This window comes from Thermobia domestica, chromosome 1 (assembly GCF_964235325.1).
Source record: "Thermobia domestica chromosome 1, izTheDome1.hap1.1, whole genome shotgun sequence".
NCBI classification, from domain to species: Eukaryota; Metazoa; Arthropoda; class Insecta; order Zygentoma; family Lepismatidae; genus Thermobia; species Thermobia domestica.
In genome coordinates this window covers 385,242,091-385,264,433 of record NC_137454.1, presented here as the reverse complement: position 1 = coordinate 385,264,433, position 22,343 = coordinate 385,242,091, and the positions used below count along the sequence as shown (strand labels likewise).

Genomic DNA, 22,343 nt, shown 5'->3' with positions numbered 1-22,343 from the left:
AAAAATCCCGTGTGAATTTCCTTTAACCTCTCCATTAAAACATGTGGTTTCCCTGATAAATGAAAGTCCTCGTTGGTCTTCCCGATACCTAAAGCTAATAATAAATATAAAATTAATAATTTTAAACTTATATCAATTTTATGTACTTTTACGAAAGTATTTGAACGTATTATTGATTATGCTAAACCAGTAATTTCAACGTATCAACAGCTCTGTAACTCGTAAATCAACAACAACTAATCTAGCAAGTCACGATTTCTAGCTAATTCGTTAAATGAAGTATGGCAAGTTGACGTAATATATATTGATTTTGAGAAGGCCTTTGACTGAGTAAGTCATAAAACACTGTTAAGCCAATGCATTACCATTTTTCTCCAGCCCTCGCCAAATTATTTTCATGATATCTAAGTAAACGTAAGCATACAGCTGTCTATAAAGAATTTAAAGCAGACAAGTATTTTGTGTTATCAGGAGTTCCACAGGGTTCTAGTCTAGGTCCTTTACTATAATTTACCAACGGTCTTCCGGATCACATACTCAATAGTGAAAAATTATTGGCCGCTAATGATTTCAAAATAAACGACAAGAGTTATCGTATGAAGATAAGCGTTATCCATTCAGATACTAACAGATTAACTTTCATTAACAAAGTTGAGCGAGATAATTGTTCCAGCTATCTATTGCAAAAGACAGAATTCAAATATTCGTTTTCGTCCAAGAGTTATCGTGCGGAATAACGGATGGATGGACAGGCTAATAACACAATCTTAAAAGTTACACTGCGTTATCCTAATAAAAATGAAATGAAGTTCTGAGTTTTACGTCCCACGGGTATGCCGGTTAGGCTAAAGGTGATAATGAGTAATGAATGAAAGGGTGGAATGAAGATAGTGGGAGGAAACGGGAGAACCCAGAGAAAACCCACGCACACGGTGTTTGTCCACCACAAAGTTCACTTGGCGGGAGCAGGGTTTGAACCCGAGACCCCTAGCACCAGAGGTGAACGCTCTACCATTGAGCCACCGCGGCCCCCCCATATCCTAATAAAGATATAAAAGCAATAAGATGTGAACGTCAGTCAAAACACGCACAGGCTGTATGGTTATGTTTTTGGCAAGGATCTGGTAGCAGTGTTTGTTGCTCTAAGTATTAATTTAAAACTTGTCCAAGATGAAAAACGCACAAAAGAAGCAAGAACAAAAACTTTGCTGTGAATTTTCATTCATCGGAAGTGCTTTGCCTTCATAATAACCTGACAATTTATACTCCAAAGGATGATGTTGAACAGAATCGAATTGCAAACAAGTGCTACATGTTTTGCTTCCACCTATCTGTGCGTTGTTATGCACATAAAAATTTGAAGTAAACGGAACACACTTAAAAATAAATTCAGTAAACTCATGGCAGCACATTTTTCATACTGAAGAACAAATCGTTCAGTTTTATAAGGAATAGTTTCCCCGCGGTTTTACAAGTTAGGTTATTTCATTTTAAGCTTCTAATATTAAATTTTGACAATAACTGACCAGGAACCGAAAACAAATGCCTTCCGAGCAGGATTTTCCACGTTCCAGAAAATTTTGTCCAGGGATTGGAGCAATACCTAAATGTGAGAGGGTGCACTGGGAGTCTATGTGATGAAGGAGGTTCATCGTACAAGAGTTTTGTGTGATCGCAATATAAACTATATTTGCACTGGGGGGGGGGGGTAGCAGTTAACCATAGCCGGGGATCTAAGAACCCAACTGGAAGCATAGTTGGAAAAAGTCACAAAAAAATTAACGAATTAATATTAAAGATTAAGCCTATTAAAATATACTTGATTTGATCAAAAAATTACTTTCAGAAAAACGAACCATAGAATTTTCACTACTACGCAGGTGTCTTGAATTGTGAAAAGTAATGAAAATTTTAATACAAAAAAAGGTAAGGAGGTCGGAAAGTTGGTCTAGTACAGCATGAAACATAATTCCTTTCAAACAATAGGCCTAACTCTTAAGAATGCGCTATTTTATTATTTTCATATATGAAATCAAAAGTACCGTAAACTGGGTATACTTTGGCCCTTTTAAGCGCAACTTTGGCCTAAAGGAAGAGAATAATTGATTTATTTCTACATGGTTATTATGGTCTCTATCAGTAAGAAAAGTTGTGGATCGAAGTGAAATGAAATGAAATCTTTAACGTCCCACGGTTATGCCGGTTAGGCTAAAGGAGACGGTGATAATGAGAAATGAGTGAAATGGTGGAATGAAGAAAGTGGGAGGAAACGGGAGAACCCCGAGAAAAACCCACAAGCACGGTGTTTGTCCACCACAAAGTTCACACGGCGCAAGCAAGTTGCCCTTGTGGATCGAAGTATTACAACATTGAGAACACATGAATATTGGCGCTAGTGATATGTTTCAAGAACGTGGGAAGCAAAATACTAGCAATTGTTAGCAAGTAAACATTTATCATATTTCAAGTTCCATAACATTTGTTCATTACATTGAAGTGACATATCCTGAATGCACAAACAAGTAAAATGTAAAAACATGTTCATTAGCGAATATTAATAAGCTAACGCCTTAAATGTTTGTTCAATTACACACAAACTATTAAGCGTTTAATTGCGTGGGATAACATTGGCCCAATTTTTGGGGCAATATTGACCCATATTTTCTGTGTTGGTAATAGCCAAATGTTAAACATGAAATGGTGTACAAATGGTGCGATGTAATAAGGAAGATTAGCCCCCCACTAGCTTCTGAAAGACGATATTGTACAATGCCTGAATTGCAAGAATTTTCTTCTTAAAACTGAGCAGTATATTACCGGTAAAGTACTCTAAAGCAATGGAGAATATGATGCTCTTATTTTCGAATGTTAAGTATTCATCCACTTAGAGCGATTTTCATTGAACGATATTTTTGTTTGTCTCTAAATTGAACAAAGAGATTTCATCCCTGTGTTTGTAATATCGGTATTTTAAGTTTAGTATTCAGAAATTTGTAGCGTTCTTTTATGGATGTTTCGTATTCACCCAAGTAGCATACAAATATTTTCATCAGATGATATTTCTCGTTCGATTGAAATTGAATAAAAGCATTGATAATTTCACCAATGTGTTTATAGTACCCTGTTCTTCTCTTCTGCTCCTTAAATACAGTGCTACAATAATACTTGCGTGTATTAATTAGTCATTTTGACAAATGGGCTAAGGTTACTCCAATCATGAAAAATCTTGCATGGCATCAAAAAATTGGAACTATATTCATCATTCTTGGTCACACTGAGTGTTTACTGTTCTCAAAAGAAAGCCGAAGGATTGCATTTTAACAAGGAGAAATGTCATTAAATTACCTCCCTAATCTTAGATGTTAGAAAGGGAATTTTAAAAATTAAAAAAAGGAGAAAATATACCCAGTTTACGGTATTTATTTTATATAAGAAGTAAACGTTTTATTTGTTGAGTATTCTATTCACAATGAACAATAGTTTTACTAAAACTAATATGTTCGATACTAGTTTGATTATTGTTTTAGTATTTTTTAATCTTCCGATCTCACAACACTGAACTTCAGTTCCAGTCAGGCCCGTAGCCAGCCCAAAAATTTAGGGGGGGCCCGGTAGAAGTTAGGGGGGGCCCGACCCAATCATATTATACTTCATCACCATATTATAGTTCATTTGCAAGCCTACCGTGAAATTTTATGGGGGCCAGCCAAAATTTAGGGGGGCCCGGCCCCCTCTTGCCCCCCCCGTGGATACGGGCCTGGTTCCAGTATCACTGACCGTGTTGTTGTGTCAGATAATTAGGGATGCGCACGAGACGAGTCGAGACAGGATTTTCGTGACAAAATTCGAGTCTAGACACGGCTCTTCCAATAGAGAAATATACATTTTTCGAGTCGAGACATCACTTTTACAGCACATTTTCGAGACGAGATAGCCACAAATCTTGTCTCGTGTGCATCCCTACAGATAATGCCTAGGCCTAAGAGAATTTAATCTTGTTACTGTATTATCTGTATTAACATAATGCGTAAGTGGAGTTACAATAAATCTTAGAAAATTCATGACTCCAGATAAAGAATTTAGAAAAAAAGAAGAGAGGAATAGCAGTGAACAAACACACTTTAAACGTTGCAAAGTGTATTTCAGAGTCCCACACACGTATTTTTGAAAATCAGAAAAGTCGCCCATTTTATACTATCACCGCCTGCCCAGTTCATTGCACACTGCAATTCTACTGCAGCTGACGGGTATGGAGTTTGCCCTAACACACTACCTACAACAGTACGAATCTGCGGTCGCTGCCTGACCATTGCCAAACCATCTGACATTTCTATGCTTGGGTTACAAATAGTTCAAATACCACTTTTGGAACACAACCTCCCTACTTTTTAATCTTCAAATCTGGCAACACTGCTCCCACTGAGAATCGAACACGGGTCTTCTGCGGGGAAGTGGGAGCAGTGTTCGCTACGCATACGCATACGCTAACCTTATCGCAACGAGGGAGTTTTGCTATGCTTGTATGTATAAATCTGTCTTAAGTATATATATTTTTATACATTGTTAAACATACTATCTCTTTTTATCAAAAGTAAAGCATTCTTTATTTATTTTTCTCACACTCAAACTGTAATATCGAATGTGTTATCACGCGTTACTCAGAAGTGTCTAAAACAGGTGCATACCATTATTGATATATCGAAGATAACCACAAACAAGATAAAGATAAATATACGGAACTCACCAGCAGTGAAAATTCAAACAAGCAAGCAAGAAAGAAAAATCAGAGAGGGAGAGAGAGAGAGAGATTACAAATGAATGTGTGTAAATACACTTGGCCATTGCTATAATCTAGGAGAGCTAGTTTTAAATTTTTACAACTGGTGTAATTTTGTGGCATTTTAATGTACTATTGGTATACCATACCAGCCCAATTCAATCACTTAAGCGAAGATGACAAAGGTTTGTAATTTGAAAGAATGAACTCGAGATAGTTGTTAACGATGTGAAAAATGGAAAGGCAAGGCGACCAGATAATACATCATATTTTGTTGAAGCGAGCGTTAGGGAAGCTTTTATTATTCGATTCGATTGGCATTTATGTGTCTGTCAGTCTGTTCCATTTTCATATATACGTTGTTTTCACTTGCAGAAATAATCCTATTGTTTGGAATTGCAGTTCATCAGCTATAAAGGGGTAAAATGAACCCTATGTTACACGCATACACATGTACACACATGTCCAAAATTATTGTCGCATGTCTATAATTATGTTGTTGTAGGAATATAATTTGATAACGAATTCGCCCGGTATTTCTTATAATGTTAGTATGTGTATAATTGGCAAAGACATGTATGTAGCAAATTTCATGTCAAAAGAGCAGTAAATAAGAACAATAAAACTAAAATAAAACTTTCTTGTCCATTTAGCAACATCTTGTTTTATTCATTCTAATTTTCGTATTTATAATTGTTTTCCTTTGAAATTTACCACAAATATACATTTCCCGATTTTACACATAGTATCAGTATTAAAAGTACCCTGCAAAATCATTATCAAATTATATTCTTACAAGAAGACAGCTATCCGAGAATAATTTTGGACATGAGTGTACGTACATGAAACAAATTTCCCAATATAAACCATTTAAAAAAATCAATTATAACTAAACTTAGTGTATATTTTCTTTATTGCATTATGAATATCCCCCAACTTGGAGTTAAAATCTGCCAAGAATGAAAGTATGAATTACTCTGCCCCCTTTCAATTTCAAAAAAATATGTTCCACCATAATTTTCGTTAAAAATGTTCGTATGTGTCATAATTTTCTTGAAAGTTTCCCGATAATTCTTTTTGCAGGAAATTAAAATCAGTTAAGAATAAAGTAATGGATTCGTCCTCCTAGCTCCATCCCTTGCCCTCATTTCTTTTACAATTCAACAATATTTTTTCTAAAATTCATTCGGTTTTCATACAATATAATGTACATTTTCTTTCTCCCTAATTTCCGGTGCTTGGAATTAAAATTAGTCAAGAATGATGCGTGAATTTACCTTCTTTTCATGTGGTATGAATTACCCTTTGACCTAATTCGACCTAATTCCATGATAACTTACATAAGCGTCATTCAGTTTTGATACAATATTATGTATTACATCTTTGACTCTTTTCCGTAATCCCACATACTTAGGATTAAATCAGTCTAGATTGAGCGGTGAATTCAGTTCCCTTATGCAGTATGAATGTTTCTCTCCCCATTAAAAAATATGTTTCGCAATAATTTTTGCTAAAGAAAAAAAAAGTTATGAATTTCAAGGAATTTGATTCATATTTTCTTTGAGCTACAAAATAATTCCTTCTAAACTGTACTCTAGAAAAATCAGTGAGGAATAATGGGAGTATTTAATCCCTATTCCAATTTTCAAAAAGAAATTTCACGATAGCTTTTATAATATTTATTTCATTCGGACACAGTATGATAAATGATAATTCCACATCATTCTAAAATAAGTTAAACTAAAAATAATAAAAAACTGTTCAAAATAAGAAACGAATTGACATTAGAGTAAGACATATTACTTTGTTACCACATCATGAGTATTCTGCTAAGGCGTTCACTATAACTTTACCCTCTCTAATGAAAAAGAATTATAGAGGACAGTTCAGCGGGATAATTCATTATGTGGCAACAGGGTAACAATTTTTATCTAAATGTCAATTCGTTTATTATTTTGAAGAGAGTATATATAGTAAAGCCCTGAAAGCAAGAGTCGAAATTTGGTTGTGGTACACCAAAGAGTCTCGACGCCCAAAAAAGGCAACGATGTGCAGTCCAGGACCAAAATAATGCTCATTATCTTCTTTTACAAAGAATTTCTTCCTCAAGGGAAGGCTGTCAAATGGGGGAAGTCCCCAAACGCCTTCGAGACAAACTCAATCGAGTCCGAGCAGAGATTGCCAAACGCTGGAAGCTCCATCATGATAACGCGCCGACTCACATCACATTCGTTGTGACGTCATTGCTGCTTAGAATCTCCATTGCCATGTAGTCGCAGTCCCCGTACAGTGCAGATATGAGTCCAGTGGACTTTTTTTTCTATTCCCCAAGTTGAAAAAAAGATTAAAATGCCGCCATTTTGACAATGTGTTGGGCAAGAAACAACGACGTATTCTGAGAGGGTCGTTCGTTATTGGAAGCTAACTTCTAGGAGGCGTACGCTGAGTGGAAATCGTGCTGACAGCGATGTGTGAAACCAAGTAGTACTTCGAAGTATTTTAACAAGTTATAACATCTTATTTTGGGGGCCCAATCTCATTAATTTCCGGACAAACTCTGTACTTCAAAGGTTTCCGTTATTAGTTTAGTTGAATTAACAACTTAAATTGAATAGACATAGTGTAACAAGCACTCGGGAAAAGTGTAGATAAATTTAATCACCCCCTGTCTTGTTTGGTATTACACGTAACATACACACGCTTCGTACTTCTAAGCTCACTAGGCAAACGGAATCAGTTTTTAGGTTTAAGAAAAAAGTTAATTTATCGTGATTTTCTCAAAAACTACGCATGAGTATTTTTATTCACAAACACCATTTTGTTCAGCTCATTGTGATTTCTTGATGGTATTTCTTTCATTTTTGGACATTTCCCCCCGTTAAACCTAATCGTACTGTAGAGTTAGTCTGTACGAACAAGCTAATGGTTCTTCAAATTCTTTTATTTGGAAGGGCAAGAATATTCCAGCCCTCATAAAGTGAGTAGAAGATATTTACTTGAAATGGGTGTATTTTATTTCAATGTTCTTCCGCATAAAAGCGTTTCCGTGTCCTTGCTATTCCCAATCAGTCGTTGTTTCGCCTGAAGGGGGTAAAACTAACAAGCCAAATAACAGTCTTCTCAACAAGGTACTGTCACGCGAATTTACTAGAGGGTTGCCTTCTGAACACCTGAACCAACAGGAAATTCAACATTTTTTTTTCTCTTTTTTTGTTTGGAAGACATTTAGGTCAGGGGAAGATAAACATGGTATGCTAAAGGAAACCCTCGGCCCACTTAATAGATATTACAATTCCTTTACGTATATTTTCTGGTTTATAAACCACCTAATCACTCAATTAAGAGTAACTGTTTCCTCTAAATTACACGAATTACACGAGAATATTAGCAAAAAAAAAAAAAAAAAAAAAAAAGCTAAAGCTTCCATTTGGGTAAAAACACGAGAATTTGTTCTTAACACATTTAGTATTATCTCTGATAATAAAATAACAAGTAATAACTCAGAGGTTTCGGAATTCACTGGATTCTCTATCTACTCACGGCGTCAGGACACAACGCTGATCCGACTTTTGTGAGAGAATCAACCACTCCCACATGCCCACATCTCCAGCATCGGAGCCCCCAATCCAAGGAGACGAGTATACACGACACACAAACCAACAGGACCACAGTGAACACAATGACCAGAGAAAAACTAAGGAAGGGAGTCCCGATCTTGAGGGGTTGAGGGAGTCTAAACTCGACTAACTCAACTATTATAATTATTATTATTTAGTTGTAGGGCAAAGATTGTCAAATTGTTCCAGTCTTTCGATACTATTGTCGAATCAAGAGTCGAACCAAATCACGGCAGTAGATGGGAAACTCTGCTCTTGCCAAATAGAAAAAAAAGGAAAATTATTTATTTTTTAGAGCGCTGTGGAGAGCAAATTCTGCGAGTATTGTTGCACTGTGATAAATTTTATGGAATATACCCCCTTTGTATCAGGGTTGGAAAAATACATTTAAAAAAAATAACAAAACATATGTTTAAAACATGAAAAAGGTGTTTAAAGTGTTTTAAACATGTTTTAAAACATCCACGAAAAAATACGTTTTAAAAATTTTGAACAGTTTAAAACATGATTTTAAACATATTTCAAAATCGTGTAATCTCGTATTTATTAAGACTTTTTTTTTTTTTTTGCTCTTGCAACCGATCTTTTTATTTATTTTATTCTCGTTAAGACTACACTGTGTTTGATACAGAATATTTAAGTATAGATTAGTAATAGACTACTCAACTAATTTCATATGACGACCCCCTTTTATTACATACTCTTGTCAGTGACTCTCATAAGAATTTTCTTGGTTATAATAAGCTTTTAAGGTAGATTTTAAAATCTGCCTACTATAGACATTTCACATAATCTATCAATATGCATAGCAAAACAAAAGTCCTCACCATCCTTGTGTGTTTAGAACGGGTTGAGGGAGAATGATGAAACTTGGAAGTGGTCTGACACATCAGATGGTGCTATCAAGCATCATGGCGAACATCTTTATGAAGTTGAAAAACAATGCTGTGGAGGATCAGGAGGGTAGAGTTGTCTTCAACATTGGGATGTGGGCAGATTGGAAATGAAATCAAATGAAATCTTTGAGTTTTACGTCCCACGGTTATGCCGGTTAGGCTAAAGCAGACGGTGATGATAAGTAATGAATGAAATGGTGAAATGAAGAAAGTGGGAGGAAACGGGAAGCCCCGAGGAAACCCACGCACACGGTGTTTGTCTACCACAAATTTCACGTGGCGGGGTGGGCAGATTTGAGGCTTATTTTGGAGGGACATTAATTTCATCTCACTTCCCTTTGTGGTAATCGGATACAAATCATCACATTTCTCCCCAAAAGCACATTTCAAATCGGATTATTGGGGGGGACTGTCCCCGCAGTTCAAAGATTGGAGGGGATATGTCCCCCTCATCCCCCCGGGGTTTGCGCCAGTGATGGTTAGTGTATAGTCACCGTTACTTGTAACACTATAACCTCTAACTAGTATCACTAGCATTACTACTAAACAGTTTTGCCCACAAGAGGAGACATTTCTGGCCTTGTCTCGATTCGTGTCTCAAAAACGAGATGAGAAATACATTTTCAAATTCGAAACGAGAAATTTTTCGAGTCTCGTGGGCGATACTAGTTCACTCAAGTCTTAGAACTCAAATGCTGTTTTGCGGGGCCGCGGTGGCTCAGTGGTAGAGCGTTCACCTCTGCTGCTTGGGGTCCCGAGTTCGATTCCAGCCCCCATCAAGTGATCTTTGTGGTGGACAAACACCGTGTGCGTGGGTTTCCTCGGGGTTCTCCCGTTTCTTCCCACATTCTTCATTCCACCGTTTCATTCATTTCTCATCATCACCGTCTCCTTTAGCCTAGCGCATAAGTGGGACGTAAAACTCGAAGATTTCATTTCATTTCGTTTTCAAATACTGTTTTAATATTATATGATTAATAGTACTTACGTATAAAAGCGATAAAGTGATAGTACGGACATACTGAAGAACATTGATCAACGTTTAAAGATATACAAGTCATTACACGACCTATTCCAGTAATAAACATGGTTTAAGTGTTGTTATATCACACCCTTCGTGAACGTCTCGTGTCGCGGGAGAATTCTGGTAACTTCTAAGTAATTAAGAACATGTTGGGACATTGTTGGAGAAGAACATGTTAAGCTTTGAGTGACGTGGTAGAAAACATGATGGAAGTAAAACAATGATGATAGAGAAAAAATATAGAGTTAATGAATAACATTAATGGCATAATTCCTATGTTAAGACGAAGTATGCTAGTGATATAGAAGCTGCTAGTATATATTATATAGAAGCTTCTAAATATGTAGTAAGTGAATTACCAATGATGGAATAATATATTATTATTAAATAAACTGGTAGAGATAGAAACTCGATCTCACTAGCTTAAGGTTGGTTTAAAGGGACAAGTTTTTCCGATAGATGGTACTACAGTTTTCGTATCTCTCCCATGTATTTTTTACCATTCACAAAAAAATCACGATTTCTCTTACAAATTTCAACCTACAGACTTCAAACTTTTAGAAAAGGAGCTTCATAATCTATTAAAGGGAACAATCCGTGCCGATTTTTTATTTAGAATTTTCTTCATTGTTGAAATGGCTTGATTGTTAAAATGGATATCCAAATCTTTAACACTGGAACTGTTTCAACAATGAAGAAAATTCTAAATAAAAAAATCGGCACAAATTGTTTCCTTTGATAGGTTATGAAGTTCCTTCTCTAAAAATTTAAAGGGGGGGGGGCGCGGTGGCTCAGTGGTAGAGCGTTCACCTCTGGTGCTTGGGGTCCCGGGTTCGATCCCAGCCCCCGCCAAGTGAACTTTGTGGTGGACAAACACCGTGCTCGTGGGTTTTCTCGGGGTTCTCCCGTTTCCTCCCACTTTCTTCATTCCACCATTTCACTCATCTCTCATAATCACCGTCTCCTTTAGCCTAACCGGCATAACCGTGGGACGTAAAACTCAAAGATTTCATTTCATTTTTTTTCCTTCTCTAAAAATTTAAAGTCTCTAGGTGGAAATTTGTAAGAGAAATTCTAAATTTTCGTGAAAGGTAAAAAATACATGGGAGAGATACGAAGACTGTAGTGCCATCTATCGGCAAAACTTGTCCTTTTACACTAACTTTAAGCAGCTTCCCATTTACCTCATAATTTTTTTATGTAAATTTAGTTGAAATCTACAAGTATTCTTTGTTGTACTCTCATGCTTATCAGTGATACCAACCAGAAGCTTTATAAGATCCCATCTCGAGAGGTGGAAATTCCATTTTGTTCTTGAATTTCCCCCACTATTCTAATATCAAATTTTTCAAAACTTTGAATACATGAATAATGAAATTAGTGTATATCAGTCATTTTCTTCGATATATGAATGACTTATCGAAATATTCCGATTGTCTACGTTTGTTAACCAGCTTATGAACACGTATTTTCCTTAATTGAAGGAGACAATTGAAAATGTTACATTTTGTTGTGAGTTGAGTATTTCCATCAGGCTTTTGTGCCATGATCTTCCACTAAATGTAATAAAACTAGATAACCTTCATTCTTCAGTCATTTAGTATGGAAACTGACGTTTCTCGTTTTACCATCTTCCATTAATTCTGTTCTCTCTTTCATTTTATTTTTTTAAATACCAGTATACAATTAACATTCTTTGGTGCTTATTTTTTGAAACTCGCAAGTTATTGCATAAATCATTTTTAATACTAATATGCATTTTATAGTAACAACATTAGACAATTAGCATTAATTCTACGTTTATTGAGAACTCATTAGTGTACTCGCCCATAGACAATTTTATTGGCATCAATGGAATAGATATATAGAAAATTCCATAAATCTTACCAATTTGTTTTACGAAAATCCCTTTATCACATTTCGAGAAATCATAGTCAAAAATCCTACAATTTTGGGATTTTCCCCACGGGTTGACATCACTAATGCTTATATTCGTAAAACTCACTCTGTATACATGTTTTCTTCAGTCTTTCTTCAGTTCATATTTCCGGTCAAAAGGGTTTTTTTTTTTTTTTTCCTTTTTCCAAATGCCTTTTTCGCTTGAACAATAAACATTCAAATAGACCTAAAAAGGAAGTCAGTAACCTGAAACTATCAAATTTCCATTCATTAGAAGAAAGAACAGAACACTTCTCCATATAAATCAGTGGATTTTTTTAAAAAAAGGGACAAAAACAAGATAGGGGAGATTTTTAACAGCCAGTAGCGCAACCAGAAAAAATCATGAGGAGGCAAATAATATTTGCCATGCCGAAAAGCACGCATGCATATATATATTTGCATATATATATATATATATATATATATATATATTTTAACTCTAAAGCGGGAGTTAAAATCCCGATTACATAGCTTGCGTACGCTACTGATTTAATTGACCTCTCCGGTCGAAAATAGACACGATAAAATACGTTGGTGAGTATCCAATAAAGCTAAAATTAAATAGAGAAATTATGTTCTAAGATCTGACTTGTTTCTTGTGTAGAGTTTTCATTCAGTACCTGATGAAATATGAAAACAAAAATACGTTTAACGTCCCGCAGTTATATCCTATTGTATGCTGAAGAAGATGGCAATGAATAAACGAAAATGAAGGATAATGGAAGAAGTAGTAGCTTAATAAAAGAGGGAAGAGGGCAGGGGCGGATCCAGGACGGACTTCTGGGAGGCGATGGGTTGTAACACTGCTACTTAGAGCTACTTTTAAGAGCTCCAAAATCTGGGATGGGTTTTATTTATATATAAAATAAGAAAGTTTCTTCTTCTGGGGGGCCATCGCCCCGATCGACCCCCTGGATCCGCCGCTCAAGAGAGGATATTAACCCATAACTGCCCGACCGTGTGCGTGGGTTTTCTCGAGGTTCTCCCGTTTCCTCCCACTTTCTTCATTCCACCATTTCATTCATTTCTCATAATCACCGTCTCCTTTAGCCTAACCAGCATAAGTGTGGGACGTAAAACTCAAAGATTTCATTTCATTTTTTTCATAACTGCCCGAATTAATTTTTTCCTGATTTTATAATATTTTCAGTTACGTTTGTTCCATATGATCGTAGTAAATGAAAATAACGAAATTTTTGTTGTTATTGTTGTAGTGTGTTCACTGTGAGCCGTGTCACAAAATTCCACACACAAAATCTCCCAGGCATAAAAAGTTACCCCTATTTGCGCGTCCATATGGACACGCTGGGAAGTTATGGGTTAAGGAGGGACTTGAGCCACGTTTCGTCTAAGCCTACGCTAGTGAAACGTCTTTAATATCAATCACATTCTTGGTGTTAATTTAATTTATGTTAGCTCTCCGGAGAACAGGTCTGGTTGGACAATTCCAGGAGGTAAAGATCTGGAAGAAATAGTGCTGGGTCAATGCTATCCCACCGAGGATCGAATAAGGGAACTCATACTCCAAAGGCAGCGCTAGCCATTAGATTAGAGAAGATAGTTTAATAATAATAATTTGAGAAATGAATATACGCAGGAAACATTTACGGTCTTTCTTTATGTAGAAAAAACAAACATTTCCTCAATGAGATTTCAATAAAAGAGAACGTATCGAGTTCATCAATTGAGCCTTTTTCAATCTCATCAACACAAGACCAACTACACTACCTAAAATATGTATTAGTGTTGTTTGTATGTATTAATTGTTTTGATAAGGTCTGCTTTTGTATAATGTCTTTTCTCTTACAACCGACCAATACTTTAGTCTTAAGAGTCTTCATCGCGGCGAAATTAAAATACCGCTAATTTTACAGTAATTATGTGATATCTTCAAATAGATAAAAGATAATCGAAATGTGGAACAAGAGCGTCCTAGACAATATTATTTTACATGAGAAACCGTTATCACGACTCACTTATCTGCTTTCGATTTCGAGCCATTTTGAAAATCGGCATTTATTTGCGCGTTTCTAAACAGCTGAAAACGGAAAGCCATTAGGTGACTTGTGATAACGGTACGTTACGCAAAATAATATTTCTAGGGCGCTCTTGTTCCATATTTCAATTATTTTTTTTTTATCTATTTGAAGATAATTACTGTAAAATGAGCGGTATTTTAATTTCGCCGGGATGAAGACTCTTAAGTAATAGTAACTGAGTTTTAATGAGTTAATTGCTTTAAGCCGATCGAGTGTACAATTTTCGTGGCGAGTTAAGACGAAACTCATTTTAAGAATCACCATGAGAGTAGGAGACAATGCTTCGACAAAGATTTGCCTGATCACCAAATACTTAGGACTTATTCTTCAAGTTGTCCATCATTTGTATAGTGAAGAATTCCACTAATTTGAATTTTCCTGTGTTTCTAGTTCAGACTTGAACAGCCTCTACGGAGAGTAACAGTGCGTGTTGTTCAAATAATGTTGTGACAGCGATATCTATAAATTATACCCTCACGATTCATTCATTACAATATATTTTGAAAATCAGCTTAAATATTAAACTAAATCAAAATCAAAATCAGGGTCGTCGTTTCCAGGAAGGTACTTCTTGAAAATGACCTTCTTGGAGTTTAAATATCCTACGGCTAAAACTCATCTAATGAGACATTTTCAATTCAATATACTCTTTAACCAATATTATTGTGATATACTAATTAAAAAAAAAATGAAATTATAGTGTATCGATAGAGAATCTTGACTCCCTTCTCCCAACTCCAAGCAAAATTTCAAATAACCCTGCAGATTAAAATATATAAACACAAAAATTAGACAAACTTTAAAATAAACTCATTTTGTATAACTATTATTTTAATTATATCCGTCTTGTACAGCTTGTCTATCTAGGTATCGCCAGAAATATATTTGGGGGAATCTTCAACTGTAATTACACGTATTTAGTTAAAAATGTAAAATAACTAACGAAAATCAAACTTTTTAGATTCAGAAGTACAATACTTTCAATCGATTCGTTCGTCTTTATTAAAATTAATGACAATTTGATTGATACTGTTTCAACTTTATTTGCAGATCCTACTTTTTATCTGTCAATATAAAAACTATATTGCTACTAAAAGTTTGTGTATGCTTTTGTATTCTTCCATATAATTTATTATAAAATATCCTTAGACGAACTGAAGCACGATAAAACACATTGTATTTAAATTTCACTAGAGAAAACCTAACTTTTGCGACTGAAGGAAAAGATAAATATTTTCGTATTGAATATTCTAGCAGCGACTGGCATAACAATACAAAGAAATTGATATAAGTTAGTGCGTATTTCTTTCTTTTTTTTTTTCTGGTATAGTTAGTTTCTGAAAGTTGTATCCTTTGATTTTAATAGAGTTCACTTCCTTAACCCAAAGCGGCTGATCTGTCCTTTGTTAATTACAAGTAGAATAATGAGTGTATTTTGTCAACTGTTTGTTACTCACCGATTTGTACGAACAGGACGACTACTGCCGCGAAGCAGAGCATCCCTTGGCCACTTCTCGCCTCCACCGCACAGACTCCAGTTTGCTCACTTGCACGTTTCACACTGGACTGGATGCACTCTTTCTGCCGCAGCTGAGCAGAAGAAAAACACAAAAACTCTGCTAAAAAGCCATTGGTGTTTCTTCCGCGCGCGTTTTATCTAATTGGTTATCATACATTTTTTCTGTATTTCTTTTTGTTCTCCCTTTTGCACTGTATTATATAGTTTGCCGAAGTTTAGGTTCACAAAATGGGTTCTTGATAGCTTGTTTGTTCACGATAAATTTAATAACAGTTCATTTTAATAAATGATATAACAATTTTAACTCACGATTTGTTCGTAAACACATCTGAAGTTTTCACGCGAAAATTCAATTTTCTTTGTGTTCACTTTAATAAATAAAGTCTTACCTTTTCTATCTCTTAGCATTCTTTGTTTTAGAAACTTATCTGTTGAAATCTTAATTCATTAGTAAAATAAGTTCTCAACGCGCAGCCCATCCTAAACGGGCAGCAAAATCCCTCGTAAATTTTCTCGCTCACTTTTCAACACCACGGGTCCTCCTTAAAGTGAGATCGAAATCACTATTTTGGGGTAAAAGAAAGACACACAACCACAGTCGGAAACAGACATGATGCTCAACTGCACATAACGCATCATGTAAAAAACCCAGTGACGCAACTAAGAGGAGGAAAACGGGTCTTGTGCTCCGGGCGGCGGATTGAGGGGGCGCAAAACTGAGCAGATATTTATTTTCACTAAAAGACAAAGAAAGGAATTTTAGCAAACTAAAGATCATAAAAGTTACCTCAGAAACTTAACATAACAACAACGAATCACCAACCTTAGGATCATATCTATAGAGTTTAAGTTAGCTTCAAAGCTATTTTTTGAGGACATTGTAAAAACTTTTGCAGCCAAAATAACCCGCAAAGTTAAATTTTAGTTCCAGCTCCTTGTGTTTTCATTTAACTTAAATCGATTTAAGAGATTTGCAAAATGTCCGAATATAATGCTCGAGACAACAAATGACTGTTCGTCATAATTAAATTTTCAATTCTAAAGCGACAGACTGTTGATTCGTTCTACACATATGCACATCCCGATATAATTCCAAAAACATTGTCATTTGCAGTTATTATGATAAGACTATAAGAATATGTTAAGCATGCTACTCTCAGATTATTTGACAATCAAATACTAATTACTTTGGTGTTTTATCTTTTACTTAAAATTAAATAGACTACTGCAATTTTGAAATCAAGCTTTACCACTTGACAAAACAATGGAATAGAAGAATTATTGTGTGATACTAATATCGGGTTTAGTAGGAGAACATTTAGGTTTGGTTGGTCGAGGGGGGAGCGCTAAGACGAGTTCTTGCCCTGGGCGACAACTACCCTAGTTGCATCGCTGAAAACAGCAATTATTAACGTACATGTCTTTATTAACTGCAGTAAATAGGCTATAGTACAACATTATTGAACATAAACATATGAAGTGCTATAGTATGTGAGATCAAATTAGTATGTTTTGACATGTATTTCCAAGAGCTGAACACTCCTCGAAAATCTAGGGGAAAGAAACTTTCTCTCTTTTCCCCTGGGATCCAGAAATTATGCTAATACAAATTCTATCCAACTTGAAGTACTGATTTTTAGTATTTTATTAATCATAAAATTGAAAAATGTAAAGGGCTCGTCCGGGATTTGAACCCGGGACCTCTCGCACCCTAAGCGAGAATCATACCCCTAGACCAACGAGCCATGACATTGAGTCAGCAGTTTTCCTGCATATAACGAAGATGGAAATTAAATTGCTCACCTACGAAGTGGGCCTGGTTTATTCAGTAATACCATCTTGCGGTAGTTCAGCAAACTAATTGTTCCTGAAGATGCTTGAATTATTTTGGCGACTGATATGACTTTTTATTTATTTATTTCTTTTTATTTATTTATTTACAATTAATAGGACATTATATCCTGATCTTGAAAGAGCATTTCGAAACCTATGAAGACAGCAACAAGTATGCGGGTCCGCAGCCTGGATTTTCGAATAGAATTCAGTTCTTGGAAATACATGTCAAAACATATTAGATTGTCTTTCTCACCCACTACAGTATTTAACATAGTTACTGTAATTAATAAAGTTAGAGGAGACCGGGGTATTCACGAACAATTAAGCTTTGATTATACAGTAAATAACTCTTTCGTTTTTGAAGATAAAATTAAGATTTTTTGTGTATGGAAAGATTGGAGTTTTTCCTGTTTACTAAACTGCAGAGGAAAGTCAAAATTAACATTTTTCAACAAATCAGTGAGATGTTTTAAAAATGTACCGTACCTATATTCGGGATTGTCCCAGTGGTCGGGGTAATCCCGATCATGTTGTTTACTTTAAACTTTCCTTTACGAAAGAAGAGAAATACATTAAAAATATACCGTAAGTTAATATCTAAATCTTTAATACGAATTATAATTACAGACTTAACTAATAAATATAGCAAACTATTCTAATTAATAAAGCTAATAACGCTTATTACAAAGACATGATCTATTTCCCAAACCAATTTCATTAACTTATTACTTACTTTTCAATAAACAAAAACTATTAAAAGTTTTATGATAATTTATTTCACACCATAATGCAATCTCGAACACTCCGGGGGTAATGGCGAACATTCTGTCTGGCATTTCCTCACGAGACACAATTTTATTGTTAAAGTTGAAACTAATTGTTGACTGCATATAGGCTAGTAAGATTACAAAGAGCTAATGCTCAAATATAGAGGAATATATAGCCTCATCTGTAACAATATAGATAAGAGCCAACTTACTTTGCCCACATTGTTGAATCAACGTTATAAGTGAATCGACAAGAACAACAAAACGTCTTCTTCCTGGAAATCCATTCAACTGACTGTCACCAAATTTATGCTACACTTTTCTAGGTCTCTTCGCTAGTCGGAGCAAAATAGTCTGTTTTCTAACAAGCTTCCCTGGGCGTAAACTTAAATGTTCGGCATTGCCTCAGTGTTCGCGAATACCCCGGTTTCCCCTATGCCATGTGCGTCAATAATAATGTTTCACATGAAGTATTATTATCAAGGTAGTGGCGGAGGGTGAATTGTGATGTCGGATGTTGCAGTAAATAAATAAATAAATAAAAATTTAAAAACGGAGATAGAGGGTAGAAATTTGACTAATTAACTAACTAACATAACTGTGACGCAAACACTAAGTGGCGTTTGGAAATAAATAAAATTTTGTAAAATAAATAAATAATAATAAAAACTGTAAATAGACCATATTTTATACATGGTACAGGAAAATTTGGGATTATGGAAACAAACGTATCTTGTGCAAACAATAATGCTGCTATGTAGTACTGTGTATTAAAATCGGTCTTTAATTTGGAAATTATAATATCACATAAACATAGCTTTTCTTGCTTCTCTATTCCATTCTGTGTTGTCGTTTTCCGTCTTTTTTATTATTTTTATTATTATTATTATTATTATTATTATTATTATTATTATTATTATTATTATTATTATTATTATTATTATTATTATTATTATTATTATTATTATTGTAGATCTTGGTTCTGTCATCCTCGGTTTGATTTCTTAACACGTTAATTTTTTTTTTTTTTTTTTTTTTTGAAAGGTTCGAATGACCGGTTCTGCAGAAGGAAGGTAAATTTCTGTCTTTCGAAACTGCTTGAACACATTTCCAAAATGACATTACTTTGTTGAAAAAAGATTCATAATCCAAAAGCATCTTAATAGTTCTTATAATATAATTCTATGGTAAATAGTGACTTATCAATATTCGGCTTTCAAATAACTCTTAAAGAAGCCTACACTACTTATATAAGTGAGTAAGTAACTCATAAATGTGTTTACTTTATTTTCTAGCCTAATATACATTTTTCGTATTTTGAAACTCTGAGGTCACCTGAAGAATTGCTTTATTATATTAGTTAGGCATCAACACAGTTGCGTGTCTACCATTCTTCTCTCTTCATCATCATCAGTGGTTTGTGTGATACTGCAGGGTGTCCAATCATGGGTGGAGCTATGGAGGGGCATGGGGGGCATTGACCCCCCAACTTTTTGACAAAATACAAGATTATAAGATCCTTCAATTCTGATTTGTATTAACCGTGCCCCCCCCAGCAGACAAAAGGTCTGCCCCCCTCAGCAACCAATTCCTAACTCCGCCTATGTGCCCAATATACAATGCAACCCGGAGTTTGGGATAGGAGAACATTTGAACTTGAAGCGATACACAAATAATGGTTATACCGAAATTAAGCTTTGTTCATGCATATATTTTTAAACTAGGAAGCAACGATTGAAGTATACTAGGAAACACACAGTGTTGCCAAATGTAACTGAAGGTGTAAAGTTTTTTTTTTTTTTTTTTTTTTTGCAAAACTTGTAAATTGACTCGTAACTCATACGTATGGATGTTCTATCGTTAATTTTCAGTTTGTTTAGTTAGAGTAGCGTGGAAACTATGGAGCAGAAAAAATATTTTTTTATTTCCACCGATAACTAATCGGATGAGGCCTCTGTAAGGGGGAACTAGGAAAATCATAGTTTTGATAAATTAACACTCTGAATTGACAAACCTGCTGTTTCAGTGCATCAAAAGGTGTGTTAAGGATCTGCCTACATTACGAATTCCTGAAAAAAAAAAAAAAAAAAAAAACGAAAAAGAAACTGAAATTATCATGATAAAATTTTTACTTACATGCACCCTGCAACACTGTTATTCATTTCTATGGGTCTACTTAAAGTAGGAGGTATACAAGAACAATTCTCGAACTATTCAAGACCTGGAAGCGAACATTCGCAGTGCCATTGAGAACATTAACACTTCTACTCTTCGTAAAGTTGCTGCCAACCTGGTGAAACATGTGAACCAATGTTTGAATTAAACAGAACAGGGGACAATTCCAACATCTGCTGTAGGGCTGGTAACTCATTTCTGAGTAACACTGTTTTATTAAGTAAACGTTTTATCATGATAATTTCAAACTTTCTTTTTCATTGTTTTCAGGAATTGCATAATGTAGACAGATCCTTAACACACCTTTTGATGCACTGAAACATCAGCAGGGTTGCCAATTCAGAGTTTTAGTTTATCAAAACTATGATTTTCCTAGTTCATCCTTACAGAGGCCTCATCCGATTCGTTATCGGTGGAAATGAAATTTTTTTTTTCTGCTCCATAGTTTCCAAGCTACTCCAACTAAACAAACTGAAAATTAATGTAAGAACATCCATACGTATGTTACAAGTCAATTTACATATATTTTTTTAAAGAGCTTTACACCTTAGGTTACATCTGGCAACACTGTGTGATTCCTAGTATACTTCAATGCATGAACAAAGCTTCATTTAGGTATTAAGTACTTGAGTATCGCTTCAGGTTCAAAAATTCTACTATACCAAACTCCGGGTTGCATTGTATATTGGACACCCTGTATAATGTGCTCTATTCAATATGTAGTAGGGCTGCGGTGACTCAGTGGTACAGCATTCACCTCTGGTACATGAGGTCCCTGGTTCGATCCCAGCTCCCCCAAGTGAGCTTTGTGGCTAACAAAGACCGCGTGAGTGAATTTTCTCGAGGTTCTTCCGTTTCTCTCCGATTTTCTTCATTCCACCATCTCTCATTTCTCCTCATCACCGTCTCCCTTAGCCTCGGTGCATAATTGTGGGCAGAAGCGTCATTTCAGATTTTGCTTGAGGGGGGGAAACCCCTTGAAATAAGTAAAATTTCGCGTATTTCACGAATTTACTACTATTTTATTGATAAAATCTATAGAAATCTCAAACTCAGGGGGGGGCAATTGCTCCTCCCTGCCCCCCTAAATAACGCCCCTGATTGTGGGTCGTTAAACTAAACATGTTATTTCATTTCATTTCCATTTCTTCAATATGGAAAGTACCTATTACGTTCGACTAGCATGTATCAGCGGAGCAGCTTGTGGTAGAAACTAATGAGTTTGATTAGTTAAATTTATTGTTATAATACTATAAGCTTTAAAAATATATATTACAGAGATGCTATACGATTTAGGAGCTATGAAAATTGTGATTTTCGTTTTAACAGATTTTTAAAAATCTGCACAATTCGGTCCCGTGGTGGTTGGTTAACATGGAGTCTACTGTATTAGTAAGGGTCACTAAAAGAAAAAAAAAATCTGGACAATTTTTGTTTAGTCCATTCTGCACACTTGCCAACTTACGTAACATGTCGTGCTTTTAAGATAGCAATTAGAACGGAATGTTTTAAACGACAAAATACTTTGACCTTTTCTAATTTCTTACTTTCAGAAAATAATAGATAAAACGAATGGAAAATATGTACGACGAACTCACAAGAATCAAGTTATTAAAAATCAAAACTTGTAAAGTATATTCTATCTAACTGAAGCATTTTAAACAGAGCCCAATGGTGCAGTCTTGATTATAGGATTAGGAAGGAAAATAAACAAAGGAAAGGGTCAGTCAGAACAAGTAATTGCCGATTTTC

At 35.2% G+C, this 22,343-nt stretch overlaps 1 protein-coding gene and 1 non-coding gene across 2 annotated transcripts in view; both read right to left on the bottom strand.

Moving 5' to 3' along the window:
• Positions 1-15,943, bottom strand: part of LOC145664941 (uncharacterized) — a 134,700-nt gene extending 118,757 nt beyond the window's left edge. Inside the window, exon 1 of the mRNA XM_081732062.1 lies at positions 15,752-15,943. Within this exon, the coding sequence (XP_081588188.1) occupies positions 15,752-15,794 (43 nt within the window). The 5' untranslated portion in view covers positions 15,795-15,943. The remainder of the gene's footprint in view (positions 1-15,751) is intronic.
• A 1,543-nt stretch (positions 15,944-17,486) lies between these two features.
• TRNAP-AGG (transfer RNA proline (anticodon AGG)) lies at positions 17,487-17,558 on the bottom strand. The gene has a single exon. It is a non-coding gene; the product is annotated as a tRNA-Pro (tRNA).
• Between the last annotated feature and the right edge of the window lie 4,785 nt (positions 17,559-22,343).